The sequence below is a fragment of the Musa acuminata genome, chromosome BXJ2-1 (genome assembly GCF_036884655.1).
Source record: "Musa acuminata AAA Group cultivar baxijiao chromosome BXJ2-1, Cavendish_Baxijiao_AAA, whole genome shotgun sequence".
NCBI lineage: Eukaryota > Viridiplantae > Streptophyta > Magnoliopsida > Zingiberales > Musaceae > Musa > Musa acuminata.
Window position 1 is genome coordinate 5961775 of NC_088338.1, and position 17640 is coordinate 5979414.

General features: G+C 36.8%; 2 protein-coding genes across 5 annotated transcripts; both read left to right on the top strand.

The window, feature by feature from the left end:
• Positions 1-5682: 5682 nt before the first annotated feature.
• On the top strand, positions 5683-9816 carry LOC135598618 (rop guanine nucleotide exchange factor 1-like). Its single transcript, XM_065092702.1, has 5 exons — positions 5683-6115; positions 6197-6313; positions 6378-6919; positions 8423-8773; positions 8994-9816. Exons 1-5 carry the CDS (start codon positions 5863-5865, stop codon positions 9423-9425), a joined length of 1695 nt encoding a protein of 564 aa, XP_064948774.1. The 5' UTR covers positions 5683-5862; the 3' UTR covers positions 9426-9816.
• A 494-nt stretch (positions 9817-10310) lies between these two features.
• Positions 10311-16406, top strand: LOC135598622 (cytochrome c1-2, heme protein, mitochondrial-like). Of its 4 annotated transcripts, XM_065092709.1 has the most exons (9): positions 10478-10670; positions 10761-10883; positions 11401-11494; positions 12326-12537; positions 13312-13591; positions 13676-13747; positions 15552-15668; positions 15759-15824; positions 15912-16406. In XM_065092709.1, the coding sequence occupies exons 3-9, from the start codon at positions 11435-11437 to the stop codon at positions 16026-16028; spliced, it is 924 nt and encodes a 307-aa protein (XP_064948781.1). In that variant the 5' UTR covers positions 10478-10670; positions 10761-10883; positions 11401-11434; the 3' UTR covers positions 16029-16406. The 4 variants fall into 4 exon arrangements, with proteins under 4 accessions (XP_064948779.1, XP_064948782.1, XP_064948781.1 ...); XM_065092707.1 differs by lacking the exons at positions 10478-10670; positions 10761-10883 and adding an exon at positions 10311-10468; XM_065092710.1 differs by lacking the exons at positions 10478-10670; positions 10761-10883 and adding an exon at positions 10359-10394.
• The last annotated feature ends 1234 nt before the right edge of the window (positions 16407-17640 follow it).

Sequence of the window (17640 nt, forward strand, 5' to 3'; positions counted from 1 at the left end):
AGGCCAAACTTGGTTAGAACCTCATTGCTGTTGCTTCCTATTTCTGCACATCTATATTCAAATCATCCTCGCTGTAGGAGCAGTGATCTTGTTTATGTGATTCCATATTGCAGTTACAATCCTTATGTTCTTAATTATATCAGCAACTCTTGGCTACATAAGTAGGTCTGACTGACTTCTGATAGCCCATCTATCTTATGATCCTTTATATGACCATCATTTTCCTATCTACAAGCTTAGGTTTTAGGTTAAGCAAGTTATGATTTGTATGTTAAAAGTAGCATGTATGATGAATCATTCTGTCAGACAAAGAGGTTATTTTCTATTTGGAATAATCATAGACAAGGAAACTGAAGACTAGTGTAATCATTCCATCTGATTTTTTTTCTTCTGAGCTCAACTTTAAGCTAGCTCAAGCATTCATAGATTGGTTGGTGTTCTCTATAATTTGATCACTTTATTGGAGCCATCAATTTTCTTTCCACCATTTGAAATCATCTACTGCCCAAAGAAAACAAAAAGCCAGTTACATGCCAATCCATCATTGTGCTGAATGTAAAGAGTTCTAGAACTTCAGCATCCAACATAGAAATTTGAATCTAGATGCTTTTCTTTCATGTCCAAGATAGAATGATTATCTCATGCCTACTCCAGCTGGATACGAAACCATTGTTCACAAACTCGGAGATAATACAATGTAAGTAGTTTGTTCAGTCTCGTAGTTTTTGCCATTATATTGTCTTCTTTATTCTCTTTTTGTTTTATATGGAATGGGAGGATCAGTATTTGTTTAGGAGAACGTTAGGGCATATTGGATATGTGCAATCTTTGTCTGTCTATAAACATCTCCTGTGCTAGTTATTCTAGTATAAGGCTGTTTTAGGAAACTCAATGCTGCAATCTTTTTCATGATGCTTCTTTTTTACATTGCATGAATTATTTGCATCGTCAAATGTCGAAACAAGATAAATGGCTGGTATTGTCTTCACATTTATTGGCATTTTATTGTTGTCATCATTAATGAGTTGCGATAGTTGTAGTTACGAATAGATCATTGTGTTTCATGCAGCGCGATTTATGTGTTTGACAGATCCTTATATTAGGAAAAAAAAATTTGTGGGTAACATTTTGTTCTTGTCAGTAGTTTTCACTACATTAGAAACTATTTCTCCTCAGACATTTTAACTCTAGAATTCTATACCTTGATTAAATGTCATTTTAATGCTCCATATTACATTTAGTTTAACATTGACATCAGTAGGGCATTGTCCAGATGCCTTGTATTCATGCTTTAATTATGTTTTCTGAGTCTGAACACTCATTTTTCATGTTAAATGCTTTTTTATTCTTACGGAGTCGTGTCTGTATGTAAATGGTAATATTGGCCTACATGTTATACATTATGCACCTTGAAAAATTTTAGATACTCTCTAACCTTAACTTTATTTTCCTCTTTTTACTGGAATTATACAATCTTTGACAGGGGAAGATGACTCTTGCACACCTATTCGATGAACCATGGGGTTTGAAAACTGGAATGTGAATGTATGGACCTCTTTCTGAACCTGTGACTCTGCACCTATATTCCTGTTTATATCTCTATATCAAGTATGCCATTCATCATTCATCACATTCCATTCCTCAGATTTCTGAATCTTGAACAGATAGGATGTTGCAAATACCTTTTTTACTTACTCTGATTGGTGACTGCCACTGAACTTATTTATTTCACAAGGATTTTTCGTTGCTTTTTCCGCAGAGTTCCTCTTGTTGATGAGTATATTGTTATTGTTTATTGGTTGTTCACAGATAATTTGCTTTCTCCAGTTAAAGATTAGGTCGTAGTGCACTTGTTAGGAAGGAACTTGTTTTAAAGCTTGTTTCAAAGAAACATAAAACTAGAACTACTTGTTAAGAGAATATCAATGTTACCAGAGAGAGATAAAAAGAGGACCATGAATAGTTTTACGTTGCTAAAGATTGCAAAAGTCAATTGACATATATTATGTTTGACCTTTCTTTTTTTTAAGGTTGAACTAGTATCCGACATGAGATATTATTAACACTGACTAGTTTGACTCAAATTTTTCATTGACTTCAATAATGAGCCATGCACTTCAACAAGTATGGTTTAGTTTTAGATGAATAATGAAGTTTTTCTCGTTGTATTCGGAGTATAATTAAATTATATGGTGTAATGAGAAGATATTATTGATGTCCTAGTTAGCCTGACGCATTTTTGACCCGTGTGCATAGGGATGTTTGAAGTATGGTCGAGATGCCTCTAAGGTGAAAACGTTAAACTCTTGAGTATCAACTTATATGAAAATCGAGGTTGAGAGAGATTTCTCAACTCGATTCCTTTGACGCCATAGTTAATAATTTGAGGTAGGTGAGTATAATAAAAAAGTGAAAAGTCGAAATATTCTATGAAATATTTTTCGAGTGGATAACCTTTAATCAATTTTAACAATTTCAATTTGATCTTTTGTCTATGTAGGCAACAAGAGTGGCAATAGTTTATAACTGTCTATTTGGGCTCATGTTCACGTGGACAAACTTGCGAGGGATAGTTTTTGTCTTCTTCAAACCTGGATACCATGTGGCAGACACATGTTGGATGATGATTGATTGATGATATCTTCACTATTACGTGGTGATCTTGTACTTGATTAGTGTTTAGATTCTTAAAAACTATTAGAAAGATATATTGTCATTAGAATTAAATTTTGAAAGTATCAATTGGCATGATAGATAAAAAATTATCAAATCTTTATGATATTTTAAGATCAAGTAATCCTCAACCTTATAAATTTTGAATGTGTTGATTAGTTGATGAAAATTTTATCGAAATCTTGTAAATATGTACATACTTTTCACTATTCATAAAATACTAATAAAATAAAAATTAGAAATCAGAAACATAGAAAAAGGTCAATATTAAGGTTTTTTTTTTTTAGTTGAGCTAATGAGCTAATGGCATTGCAAAGCCATATCGTACCAATTGACATATGTTAAGCTACCACCAGAGACCGAGACCCGAAACATATCATATCACCACCCCTTTCAAGCCTGACACACTGCTCCAAAAAATGAGCCTCCACAACCTCTCCCCTACCAAACGTTCCATGTCCCATCTCCTGCCAACAAACAAAGCCAGCAAAAGCAGATTGGCTGACACCAGCAAACAAGCATTGCATTGCATGGTCCACTCGTGGCCTTTTTCTCTCCAGCCATTGCATGCATGTTCACCAGCTCCGGTCCGTAAGAGCCCTAATCCCCATCCAGCCTTTACCAGTAGTAGTAGCAAGCGGCAGTACCCCCCTTTGGTCTCATTTGACGCCATTAGTTAGCCCTTCACATCTCGCCAGCCCAGGAAGAGGAAGCTGCCACCCCTTCTTCACGTAGCCCGCTCCGAAAAGGAGAAGCTCTCCTCCTCCACGTGAACGCAGGCAAATCAATCATCTTCTCCCATCACCTTTCCTTTACTTGCACATAACACAACGTATCACCACCGCGCGCGGACTTCTTTTACAGGCTTTTGTAGCAGCAGCCAGCGTCGCTTTGGTGCGCCGCCGGCAAGAATCCTCGCAACCACCGAACATCTTTCTTTCTTTCTTTATTTCTTTTTCTTTTACTGGAAAATACAATCTATCAAGGCTAAGAGTAAATCACTTGTACGGTCTGAAGGAGAAAAAGAGTTGAGAGGACATTTATCAAAAAATTACTGGAAAATACAATCTATTAAGTATTGTTAAGAACATAACATTTATCAAAATTTTAACATATAAAAATATTTTAAATCTAAATATTCATCATGTTGTGATAATGAAAATACGTCCGATTTGACATGAGGTTGAGTTACCTTAATACAATGTGTTTTAATACTGTTTTTCTCTTCGAATCTACGCAATATATATATATATATATATACATGTGTGTGTGTCAAAATCACATAATCTTTATATTTGCTAATTTTGAGTTTGTATATTATTATGAATTTTCTAGACTTTCTTTTACTATATTTATTTTTTTTAATATCAGGATCTTCTTAAAGTAAAAAAAAAAAGATGGATTCTTTCTTTCTCTAAAGAGGCCAATGAGTTACCATCACAATAATTGAATCAATCAAAACTCTCCCGTCCATCAAACTTATAAGTTTCAATTTGGTAGCGTTTTAGGTAGGACAGATCATTGAAGACTTGATCCAATCTATTTCTTGTGTTGGTCCATCCCTATATGTACAGCTCCTTTGGACCCTCCTCGTCTTCATCTGAATCATTTACCTCATCAACGCCATTGAGTTTGGATCTTTATACATGTCTAAGGATAGCAATTACTGAGTTTATTTTTTGTAAAAATAAGATTTTATTAATGATAAGGTAGCATGCCAACTTCATGTCATGATTCGTCTATGTCGACCTATCATGTCACTCATATTAGAATCATCTTAATGTACCTAATCATTCCGACACATTAATTAAGGTCTCCACCTCATATACACAAACAAATCATATGATAACCACTTACTCTCACTTATTATTATGAATTATGGATAACATATTTTTAACTTAAATATCAAATGCATCTTTGCCCAATATGCCTTTGTAGATAGTGAACTCAAATTGATTATCAACCTCTTACGTGTTAGATAATCATAATTGATTTAAAAATAATATAGTAATCTACAACAAATATTATCCAAGAAAAAGAAAACACACAAGATCCCATAGTCCGAATCAAGCCAAGCATGAAGACATGAGAAAATACAATTTAGCCTAGCGTTAAATGTTTTCTTCCTTTCATTTTTGCTTGTAGTAATCAGGCATAACTCATGAGACTTAATATCATGATGATTCTAATAATCTTTCGTATATTACACTGCTTCAATAACATAACCAAGCATTAATTGCTCTCTTCCAAGTAAGTCTACTTGTAGTAGTAATCGTAATCACTCTAATCATTTCCGTATATTATTACACTGCATAAATCATATAAATAGTCAATTATCTTATTGATTTTTATGAGTATATATAATCATTTGTTGGTCACATAAAAATAATAATAGTAATAATATACAAAATAAATTATCAAAAAAATCCTCTTTTGATTTTTTTTTTGAGAAGAAACATCCTATTTCTAGAATTCTCAAATAGTATCTTTTTTATTTGATTCCATAGGGTGAATCGTTCCGGTTATAATATTTTTCCATTATGTTACACTGTTTTCATTAATATCAGAAAAATATTATAATGCAGTATAAAAATAATGTAACATAAAATTTTTATATAAATTATATGAAAAATATTAAGTTTGTAGTATTTTTATATTACATTATAATATTTTTAATAATACTAAAAAAATACTATAATGCAGTATAAAAATATTATAACCTAGTATTTTTATTTTCAGAATATTAAAAAATTATAATATTTTTTTTAGTATTACTGAAAACTCTATAACATATTGTAAGAAAAAAAAAGATAGATAATCGGGGCTATTTCGAGTATGAATAAAAAAATATTATTTGGGATTAGGAGGATAAAATAATAATAATAATAATAATAATAATAATAATAACGACAAGCTGTGAAAAGAAAAAGGCGAAGAGAAAAAGACGGCAAGTGTGTGAGGGAGGCTGAGGTCGCTGTTGGGCGATTTATACGGAAAAAGGACGCACTGTCACTGCACTGCCTCCCTCTTTGCTTCTTCTCTCCCCCAATTTGACTACCACATTGGATCGGTAGATAGCAATATGGTAGCTCTTTTCCTCCTCTTCCCTCTTCTTCTTCTTTCCGCCGCTCTCTCGTCGTCTGCCTCTTCTCTCGCTTAGATAGATCGAATCAATAGACTCTCCGGACGATGGGAAGCCTCCCGGAGGAGGAGGAGGAGGAGTACGCGTCCGACCTCCAAAGCGACCGCTGCGGGAGCTACAGCCCCAGCGCCGATGTCAGCGAGTCAGAGTCCTCCGGTGGCCTCTCCGACCGCGCCCCGCTCGCCGCCGCCGCCGCCTCCGCCCCCTTCGCCTCTTCGCCGCTCGCGGCGCTGCTGCCTGCCGACCCCCATTTGGTGCTCTGGGAGCCGAAGTTGGAAAAGAGGGACACCGATTTCTCGGGTTTGTACTGTCTCTGCCCTAGGCTTCGGCCTTTTCCTTCTCTTGATCGAGATCGTTTAGCTACGCGACCGATCGTTTCAGAGGTGGAGATGATGAAGGAGAGGTTTGCGAAGCTTCTGCTCGGGGAGGACATGTCCGGCGGTGGCAAAGGAGTCTGTACCGCGCTTGCCATCTCGAATGCCATCACGAATCTTTCCGGTGAGATACATTTGCTTCCCTTCTGCTCTTTCGTTCGATTCTTTTGCTGACACGATGCATTCAGCTACCGTGTTTGGGGAGCTCTGGCGATTGGAGCCCCTGGCGGCGCTGAAGAAGGCAATGTGGCGCCGGGAGATGGATTGGTTGCTATGCGTGAGCGATTCCATCGTGGAGCTCATCCCTTCCATCCAAGACTTCCCTGGGGGCGGCACCTTCGAGGTGATGGTCTCTCGTCCCCGAGCCGACCTCCACATGAACCTCCCCGCGCTCAAGAAGCTGGACGCCATGCTTATCGGGATGTTGGATGGGTTCCAAGGTACTGAGTTTTGGTATGTGGATCGGGGGATTTTGGTTGCTGATGCAGACGAGGATGGGAGCAGGTCCTGCCCGTCTTCATCCTTTGGCAGGCCATCGTTGCGCCAGGAAGAAAAATGGTGGCTTCCGTGCCCAAGGGTGCCGCCCAAAGGCTTGTCGGAGGTCGCAAGGAAGAGGTTGCAGCAATGTCGGGATTGTGTGAATCAGATTCTTAAGGCAGCCATGGCGATTAATAGTGGGGTGCTTGCTGAGATGGTGATCCCTGACGTGTATAACGAGACCTTGCCTAAGGTATAAATACATCATGATGATTTACCTTACTGTCTGATCCAACATACGTTGAATTTTGATGGTTTATAGCATCAATAACTCGAGTAATTCTTTATTCCTTGGATGTTACTGACTACATATTTTTTCGTGGCTTTAAGGTTTGATACAATGATCATGACTGCTCCTTGCTAAGATTTTATGGTATGTCATAATAATTGCTAAATGTTCATTGTCACATTTAGGTTCAGTACATTCTATCTAAGGTTCAATTTAGCTCATACTAAAATTTTCTGGACATTATTCGTATGCTTAATCTAGTTCTCTGCATTTTTCGGTTTGTTTTCACTTGTGGAGGATACTATGTGAGTTAGCCTGACATTGTACTGTCATTTTGAATGTTAATATAGTTTACATGCTCGAGGATTGTTGTTAGCTAAATTAACTCATATCTATATGTGCCATGTTTAGTTGCTGTGGAGCACAGGTGCTGTGGAATTAAATCCAGCATTAGATTGAGGGCAAGAATTAGACATAATGGTTAAATGGGATATGGTTTTCATTTAGCACATGATAGTTGATTACTGATGTCCAAGGAAAAACAAAGCACTGAAGTGGATAGAGAAAAGGATAGTCCTCAAATGATATGGTTGTTGAGAGTGGAACCGATGATTCTTCATTTCTTGATTTTTCCACCCTTGAGAATGAAGACTGTAAGAAGGTTGTTCCATATATAAGTTGCTATATGCTACCCATAACTCTCCTTTATGCAACTTGTAGCACCACTCTTGTTGCATCTCTTGCTGGGATGCGAATCATGAAAAACAAGCACAGAAGGAAAGAGAAATCAAATGAAATGAGAGATATAGTTTAAAATAGTAATTTGCCGGGAAGTGTTTTTGTTGAAGAAAAGATCATGAGGAAGTTGTTTGCAGGTTAAATTATGATAATTCAAAAGGGTTTCAGTAAAGAGATAATGGGTGATAAGGCAGTAAACTTCAGATTTACTTTGATATAAGTAACTGATTAAAGAAAATCATGAATGACCCTACAGTATTCAACATGATATGAGGAGAGAGAGAGAATCCTGAAATTAGATGTGAGAAATGGTGCATTAGAATCTGGAGAGTTGCAATTTGTAAGCTAAATTTCATGGATGTATTAACACTTCACAGTTGGTCATGGTGATGTGTGCTCTGATCAGCATCATTTTCAATTTGGGGGCTGTCACAAAGATAAGCATTAGCTGATAAACATAAGTCACCTTGTTGTAGACTTGGGCATAATGTTCTGTTCAGCATGCTGACCTGATTCTTTTGTTGATATTCATGTAGAGTACTGTTCATTCCTATATTCACTTGTTACCTTCTGAATTTTGCTAGGGACATCCAGAGATTGACATTGTATTTCATTCATAAAGCAGTTCTACACTATTCTATTTTTTTACACTGCAAATCCTAAAATGTTTGTTGGTTTGTATCTTGTGCAAGCGTAACTTCTTTTGCTAATATATGTTTTTTCCTTCAGAGTGGGAAATCATGTTTGGGTGAGATAATTTACCACTACATAACAGCTGAAGAATTTTCACCAGATTGCCTTCTTGATTGTTTGGACCTGTCATCTGAGCATCATACGCTTGAAATAGCAAATAGGATTGAGGCAGCAATTCATGTTTGGAGGCTGAAAAGCCAAAAAAGACATCCCCAACCAAAGGAAAAAAAGACGTCTTGGAGAGGAAAAGTGAAAGGCCTTGTTGCTGTCACCAGAAAAAGTCAATTTCTGGCAGAACGGGCAGAGGGTCTCTTGCAAAGCTTAAAAATTCGATATCCTGGACTTCCTCAGACAGTTCTAGATATGAACAAAATTCAGTACAATAAGGTGAAAATCTGATATCCTGGACTTACAATCATGTAGTAAATGATGAAAATAACACATGCAATCATGATATGTTTTTAATGGCGGATTAGTTCCAGACAATTCACCTCATTTTGGATCCTTCATCCACAGATTCTACTGAGAGGATGAGGCTGTTGTATTCTGCACTCCTATACTCTTGGAACAATAAGAAGCAAACATCACATTGTAATCTGTTTTGCAGGATGTAGGGCAGTCCATACTCGAGAGTTACTCCAGAGTCATGGAAAGTTTGGCATTTAATATCATGGCAAGGATTGATGACTTAATCTTTGTGGATGATGCAACAAAAAAATGTGCAGCCGCGGAAGCTGTCTCTATATTCAACCGGGGAGGAATGGGAGGACTTCCAGTTCAGAAAAGGATGTCGCCCAGCCCCTTCTCAATTCAGAATTCACCTTATGCCTCACCATTCGCAACACCTACATTTTGCTCTTCAACCCCAATAACCGAAAGCCCTGGAAGGCTGCAAACTTCTTTAAGTAAGAGGAGTATCCAGTTTCAACAAGAGGGAAAGATGGCGAAGATCATCTCCGGTGACCTGGAGAAGTTGTGGTCATACACTGGCAACCTGAGTGCCAGAAAAGATGCAGGAGATGCTCCCGAAAGGGACTAATTCCAGATAAACGAATGCTCTTGCAAGATTAGCAAAAGAAGCATGAGACCCCAAGTCTGGTTGGTGGGTTTGGTTCTGTATAGATGTGCAATTGAGGATATCAGGTTTTGTTTCGGATTCAGACTTAGCTGCAGGTCATAGTCTTGTTAGATGTACTAGTAGTGGAACTGCATTGTTGTTTGGAAGAAAATTTGTGTTGTGATCTGTTAGGTATTTGAGGTTTTCCTCTTCGGATGGTGTTCAGATGGGTTAACATGAGCATGAACGATGACCTTGGTCGATTTAGCATTGTAAATTAAAATAAGCTCTTCTCATTTGTCACTGATACTGCATTTTGTGGTGTATCAAAAACCTTCCTAACAACAGCATGTTCTTCATGAATTTTAGCCTACCTTACCGTGTCTTAAGAGTGTCATTTCTGTTCAAGTTAGTGTAATTGTGATTTGATACATAATAGGAGATGAAGTCAGGTGAAGATCTTTAGCTGAAACTTCAAAAAACAAGCATCTGACATAAATTGCCAGATATTTCCTTGAGCCAAAAAAACACGTACAAAGGTTTCGAGTAATCGGGTTGATTCGTACACCGGTTTCAGGCGAGGATTTGACCAATCCTGGACTCAAGTGGACCGGCTCAGAGGAGTTGGGTTGGGTTCTGCGGCGATGTAGCAATCGAATTGGGCTCGGGCTTTCCAATTTGACCCAAGGTTGACTCAACTGAACCAGCTCAGCTCAACTTGTATCGATGGAATTGGGCTCCGGCTCTCCTAAATTTATAATTTGACCCAAGATCGACTCAACTGGTCCAACTTAACATAGAAGGGATTGGGTCCGCGCGATATAACGCTGGAATTTGGGTTCGGGCTCTTCTAAATTTCCTACCCACAGCTGCCGGTTAACCAAGAGGGCGTCAACCTGCCACGCGCTCGGAGTCGACACCGATCCCCATCGGCCACTGCGGCTTAGCCAGGTAGGGCAAGCGTGTGCTCTTTCGACGGCTTCTCCGATCCAATCTCCTTCTCTCTGAAGCAGCAGCTCGTCCAGGTCCTTCCCTTCGTTTTCTTTTGTCCATCTCAACGATTTCTTCCTCTGATTGTTGTTATTGGTGGATCTATTCGATCATGAGCTAGTCCAAATTGTGGTCTTCGTGGTGAATATTCTTCGGGTCATCAACATGATTTACGTTTTGAGTCGTATGGTTTATGCCTCTTGTACTTGTAATCGAAGTTGGATCAAGAATTGCGAGGTTCGTCTTGAATTCTTACCCCCTTTTTCTACTTGGGCTTTTGATGATTTGATGGTCATACTAGTAGACCGATTTTGATCGGAGCCGCAGATCTTTTGGTGTTAGGCGAGGTTGGATTGATGTTGTGGGGTTGTCACTCGGGGAGAGATCGCTCGATCTACCAGTGCTAGTGCCGCTTAATGAAGAAACTTCTATTCTAAAGGCAAAAATAGGGTTCGAAATATATAATCCTCATTTAAAAATATATTTTTTCTTCTTTTGGGGTTTGCATTCTACATATTTACAAATTATCTGCAGTTTGACCATGATTGTTATGTTTCCCAGTGTAGAACAGGATTTATGTGAAGGATTCTAATTAGAGAGATATTCCAGCAATGACATTGGTGATTTGTTTAGCAAGACTTGGAATTTCATCTGCTAAGTTGGACTTTGATTCGCCTTTTTTTTCTCAACCAAATGATTAGTAACATATTCTGGAAGCAACAATGGTGGATTGGTCTGGCAAACTTAACATTCCATCCCAACCAGCATGCCTGAGAAACAAAGAAGATTAAATCAGAATTTGTAGTTGTCTGTGATTATATACTACTGAATATTTCTGTTTATTGCTTTCTTGGTTTCACATCGATTTCTGAATGCATTTATGCCATTTTTATCTTGATATAATGGTAGTTATCTCATAGGATATCTCACACTTGTATTCTTCTGATTTATGTTTCTCATAATTCAGTGGTGAAGTTCCAAACGTCTTCTTTTAAGCACTAATGGCTGCTGGAAGAGGCATCAGCCAGCTCCTGAGGAAGCGTTTTCAGTTCCAGTCATCAGTAAGTATTTCTTTTTGAACCTAATCTATTTTGTACCTTCTCAGCAAGGTTCATATCATGTGTGTGTTAGTCATGTCTTTCAAATTGTCAAATTTTAGGGTTCGATAAAAAAGAGACACTTTGCTTCCATGCTGTGGTAGACCACTTATGAATGAAAGTCTTGTTTTAGATTCTTTAAACATGATATGCACTTCCTCGATCTTGTATGTACAAGTTAATCTTGGATATCTACATACACATTAGAGAGGAAGAGAATGATCTTTGGAACAAGGTTTCCTTCCCCTCCTCTACTCTTTTCTTTTTATTTCCATGTTCTCTCCTTCTGTCAGTCTAGGTTGACCAGATATTTAGTTATTTTCTAAAGGTTGATTGATATGATCATATTTTTAACAGAAGACAGGTTGCATTTAGGATCTGTCCAAACTGCATATGAAACTTAGGATTTCAGTGGCTTAAGTTATTCACTTGAACTTTTTGGAGAAAAATGTTTGTTCTGTAAAATTAGAGGATACTCTTGAGTTGATGGTGTGTTAGCAAAGCACTAAACCTTCCAACATCTATTGAAGAAATGTAGTACAAGATTTTCAATGGAAATCAATCAGCATAGGAATGCCTATGAACATGCATTTGGGATATATTGTGAAATATTTCTTGTTAATACTACTATAGCGATGAATATTTTTATGATTTTTTATTCTTAACAAGAAATCATTAGTTCCATTTTTTGCTTTATTGATTTTTGTACAGATTATGGTATGATTATATGTTAAATAAACTTTTCCTTCCTGACTAAAAACTCATATTAGTCTTATGAGATTCTTTTATATGCAGGTTCCATCTTTTGTTCAATATATAAAGCAGGAAGAGGCTACCGGATCAGCTGGTATGAAATCTCCAAAGGTGCTTGCATTACTTGGAGTTGGTATTACTGGTGCTCTGGGTTTTGCTTCCTTGGCATCTGCTGATGAAGCAGAGCATGGTTTAGCAGCCCCAATTTATCCATGGCCTCATAAGGGTATCCTTGATTCGTATGACCATGCATCGTAAGTAAAAGGATGCTAATGGCTTTGTTTTTTGTAAATTGTGAACTTTACTATTTCTTGTATGCTATCAAGCAAAACCACTGTAGTTCGAGTATTGTGGTGTCGCAAACTACAAAGAGATTAATTGTATAGCTGAAAAAAGTTAGTTTGGTTCTTAAATGGAGTTACCTCGTCTGATGACTTCCAATTTTTTTTTCATATTAACTTTTGTAAGGTACAAATAGTTATTTCCACTTTATTGACAGTAGCAAGGTTTTTGCAATACTGTCCAGGATGAACAGTATTTAGTGATCCAGTAGTCTATTGGCACATGAAGCAGGGTAAATCAGATGATATGCTCGGTACAGGGCCTGTACGGGGCAGTAACATTTTATTATTTTTCAATTTGTTTAGGCTTTTTCCAAAACTTGGTATGTAGTGGCATATTACCAACACATGGTATGCTAGTACAGTTCGAACTTGTACCAGTCTCGGTCTGGACCGGTACAAATTCGTTATCCGAAACTAAAAATCTTGGATTATAGACTTTGTTTCTTTTGCACAATTATGTTTACCAGCATATATGATAATTCTTTTAAGTGGAATGACACTGTAACTATGGCCTGGATCGGTATGGCTCAAGTGCCTGAGATTAAAAACCTTGAAATATAGACTTTGTTTTGTTTGCACAATTATGTTTACCAGCTTATGTGATAATTCTTTTAAGTGGAATGAAACTGTATTTATTCAGCATAAGACTTATGTGGCAATTGTTACATGATATGATATGGGCAGAATTCGGCGGGGTCACCAAGTTTTCCAACAAGTATGTGCCTCTTGTCATTCGATGTCTCTGATTTCATATCGAGATCTTGTTGGTGTTGCATACACTGAAGAGGAGACAAAAGCAATGGCTGCTGAGATTGAGGTTGTTGATGGCCCAAATGATGAAGGTGAAATGTTTACTCGCCCTGGTAAATTAAGTGATCGTTTTCAGCAGCCATACCCCAATGAACAAGCAGCAAGATTTGCAAATGGAGGAGCATATCCTCCTGACCTGAGCCTAATCACGAAGGTACAATGAGTACATGCATATTTTGTTTACCTGTAATGTTCATCTTTTCCATGGCATTCTTTGTGATTCTTTACCTTTTTCCAGGCACGACACAATGGCCAGAACTATGTGTTTGCCCTTCTCACTGGCTATCGTGATCCTCCTGCTGGTGTTTCGGTAATATTCTGGTTATAGTTTAAAATTTTCCTGTGTTTGTATGATAATGTTAGGAAACACCAATGACACTGCTATAGTCTTGTTTGTTACACTTCAGCAAGCTTAACTAGTGAGGCTTTTACATGTGATCTTCTTCTATGTTCAAACTAATCTTCTGGCATCAACTGAATTTGCACTCTTTGTTGTTGTCCATTGAATGAATTTGCAAAATGGAAAGTAAATTCTGAACAAAATGTATAATGTTTTATGGTTTTTTTTTGTGGGGTTTTCTTGCTTATAACGAGTTTGAAAATATTCATATTTGTAATTTCTTCAGTAGCTTTGATGTCAATTGGTGATTCTGTCTGAAGAGATATATCATTAAAAACATGATTATGATGTGCTTATGTGTTTGTAATTCCTGTAGGTATAAAAAGTACATCTCATTGCTGTTTGCATTTGCTTTTTACATTATAACTGCTAATATGCTGGAAGAAAGTAAGTTGTTGTTTATCGTTTTTTTTTTTCAATTGTTGATGTAAGCAAATTGAGTCTACACAGTTGTTGGTATCTTTTAGTCAAAATGTGCTTGTTTCCTGTCTGTTGCTTTATAATTATTTAAACATATGCATTTTTTCGCTTCTTCAAGAATTAGCCATCTTATTATATTATACTATTCCTTTCAATTATTTCCTTCATTTTCTTTTCTTTCAATTATTTCTTATTATATTATTCTTTCTCTTCTGTTTTCCCTCTTTGAGTTTTCTTCTGGCTTTTCAATAAAATTAAGCTATATCTGCGTTTCTTTTGCATTGCTTTTTTTTAGTCTTCATTAGATGCATTCCTTCCTCACTTTTCTCTTTCATAAGTTCCTTTCCTCCTCTATTTGCTGCTATAATCTGTTGATAATTTATGATTCTTCTCTATTGCTTGTTTTGTTTTGTGACTAGGTAATTTGCTGTTAAGTTATTTTTAATGCATCTTGTATACTGCTATGTTATGTCCATTAGACATGCCATTTATTATACTGGTATAAAATAGAGTGCTTATATGGAAATCACTTTTATTGATGAACTTTATGCCCTATTAGATAATTCCCTACAGATAGCTCAGGAAAGACTCAACCATGCCAATAAGAAAAAAGATTGGTTTCATCATAGTAACGATGTCAGCTCAGTAGATGATAACTCACCAGCCTGTTAAGGCTATAAGCTATAAAAGGCTTTGGTGACGGTTAATGGATTGATTCCATTAACTCAATCTAGTTACCTTAACAAACAGGACACAAATAAGCTTTTGTTTGGAGATATACTTTATAGTGTTCATTCTGGGCCTGGCTTTTCTTGAATTATGTCATCCTATGTGCATTGAATCACATATTAAAGAATTTTGTGTTTAATTTATCTTGTACCTGATGTTTCTTGGGAGGCTTCTTCTCCATTAATTACTTTTAAGAGATTGCATCTAGTACTTTTCCTCCTTTGTGTTGTACCAGCTTATGGTAGTTTAAGTATATCAGATATCTAATTATGAAATTTCTAGCATGATTGTATAAGCTGTCATCAGTCAGAAAGAAACTATTTTATGTATATTTTTTTCCTTTTGGTGATAAAAAAAACCCATTGTGCATGCGGGAAAAAGTTAAACATGAGTGTAGCCATATACTGGTCCACCAATATAAAATTTCTCTAGGGAAAAAGCTAATGTGGGTGTAGGCATGTGTCTGTTTGTGCATTATCTGATAATGTATCACCATTGTTTTTCTTTCTCCTGTAGCCATATACTCCTTGAACTGAGGATTTATTTCTATTGGTGGTAATAACAGATTCGTGAGGGGCTGCATTACAATCCCTATTTTCCCGGTGGTGCAATAGCTATGCCAAAAATGCTTATCGATGGTGCTGTTGAGTACGAAGATGGTACTCCTGCAACTGAAGCCCAGGTAAGATTCTGCCTTGTAGCGTATCTATTTACCTTGTGATATATGTATTAGGTGCAAGATTCTGATATCTTGATGTCACCATTGCTCCAGATGGGCAAAGATGTTGTTACATTTTTATCTTGGGCAGCGGAGCCTGAGATGGAAGAGAGAAAATTGGTAACATGGTTTTTTCCTCCACACTTTCTTGTATAATTTCATTACCTGTGAGCTTCTCTATTAACCTTCAGCACTTTGCTTTGGTAGATGGGGTTCAAATGGATTTTCGTTCTGTCGCTTGCTCTTCTCCAAGCTGCTTACTATCGGCGGCTGAAGTGGTCTGTTATTAAGTCACGCAAGCTGGTTGTAGATGTCGTGAACTAATGTCTTTGTTGCTACTTGCATGTCGTGGACAAAATGGAAATAAGGACCTTGGATGATGTACATTGCCGGATGGATCTCAAGCATTCTATTTTCTTCTGTCCGAGAGAAGTTCTTTTTTTTTCCCCTCGAGTGAAAATTTTGGATTTGTCAAGGCTTTAATGGCCTTAAACAAAAGACTTGTTAATTCTTTCAGAAACTTAATTTCATGTTGTGTTTGACATTATGTTGGAAGGGAAATGTGCTTTTGTGATGCCAGTCATCCATTATGTTTTAGCGATTATGGCAATGGATCCAAGGAGTCTGGGAACATTGATGTAAAATGATTTCACATTTGTTATCAACTGATCAAGTGATAATTTATTTTGCATTGGAGTTTTATGCATGTTCTTGGTAGAACCAATCTTTATTTCTTCTTTGGATTTTTAAATATATTTTTGCTTAAATTTTGAGACCACCTCACTACTCTGGCATCGATACCAAAAATGAGTGTCAAATTTATCATTTGTGGTTGTGATGAAATATGTATGACATATTCTGGTTATTTGACATGTGGAGATGATTTAAAGGCAATCAAGCATGTCTCAGGTTGGTTCAAGTGTCAAGAGACCATAAAATTCGACACAACAAGATCTTACAAAACCATGTTGGTATATACTTGAGACCTTTGTTGGTATATACTTGACAAGGTCAGTTAGTATAGATTTGAATCATTCGATTAAATGTCAAGCACAAAAGCAATTAGCATATTATTTGATCACCAATAAGTCGTATAATGAATTATCGATTATAAAATGATGGTTTGGCCAAGTCAATTACTCTGTCAAATGTTTAAGTGGAAAGATCCATATAGTTAAATAAATCATCATCTGACATGGCACCGAACATATGAGATAGGGGCCTACTAGATATGTCGATCGTAATGTGTCGTCAATAGCGTAGGTTTATGATTGTCTTAGATGTCGAACAATAATAATTTGAGGTTGGATTATCTTAGTCATCATCGAAGATCACATCCTTGTTGGATTCAATTGTCACTGTCGGCAATGACCGATTTAACTTGCATCATCATCATGGAGAGATGCTTCATGAACAATGCAATCAGACGCTCTCGGTCAATTTGGCTTACATTATACTCGAGAGATACTTCTCAATTAATTCGGTTGAAATCATAAATACGAGACTTCGAGGTTAAGAGAGAAGGAGCGTAGAGTAGACATGATAGAAATTAAGAAACTACTTTTCATCGTAGATTGGCCAATGAATAAAAAAAGGCCATTGAAATATAGTGGTAATGTGATAGATTGACCGACCGAATTAGTATAGAATTCATCGGATATTCACAATACAAGCAAGCATGAGATTCGAGGTATGAGATCCTATAATTATGTTGGTGGGTTCCTTCGATTAAGGATATTCAAATTATATTAAAATTTTGAATCAAACTTAACCTAAACTTAAACAATCCGGTTTGAACCGATTGACCAATGGTACAATATCGAAGGCTATAAATGATTCTGATTTCAGGATACTCTTCTTTGGTTCGGTTAACTCGTTCAAACCAAATCGAATCAATTTTAATTTAAAGAAAATCTCTTAATATTTTATCCTTGAC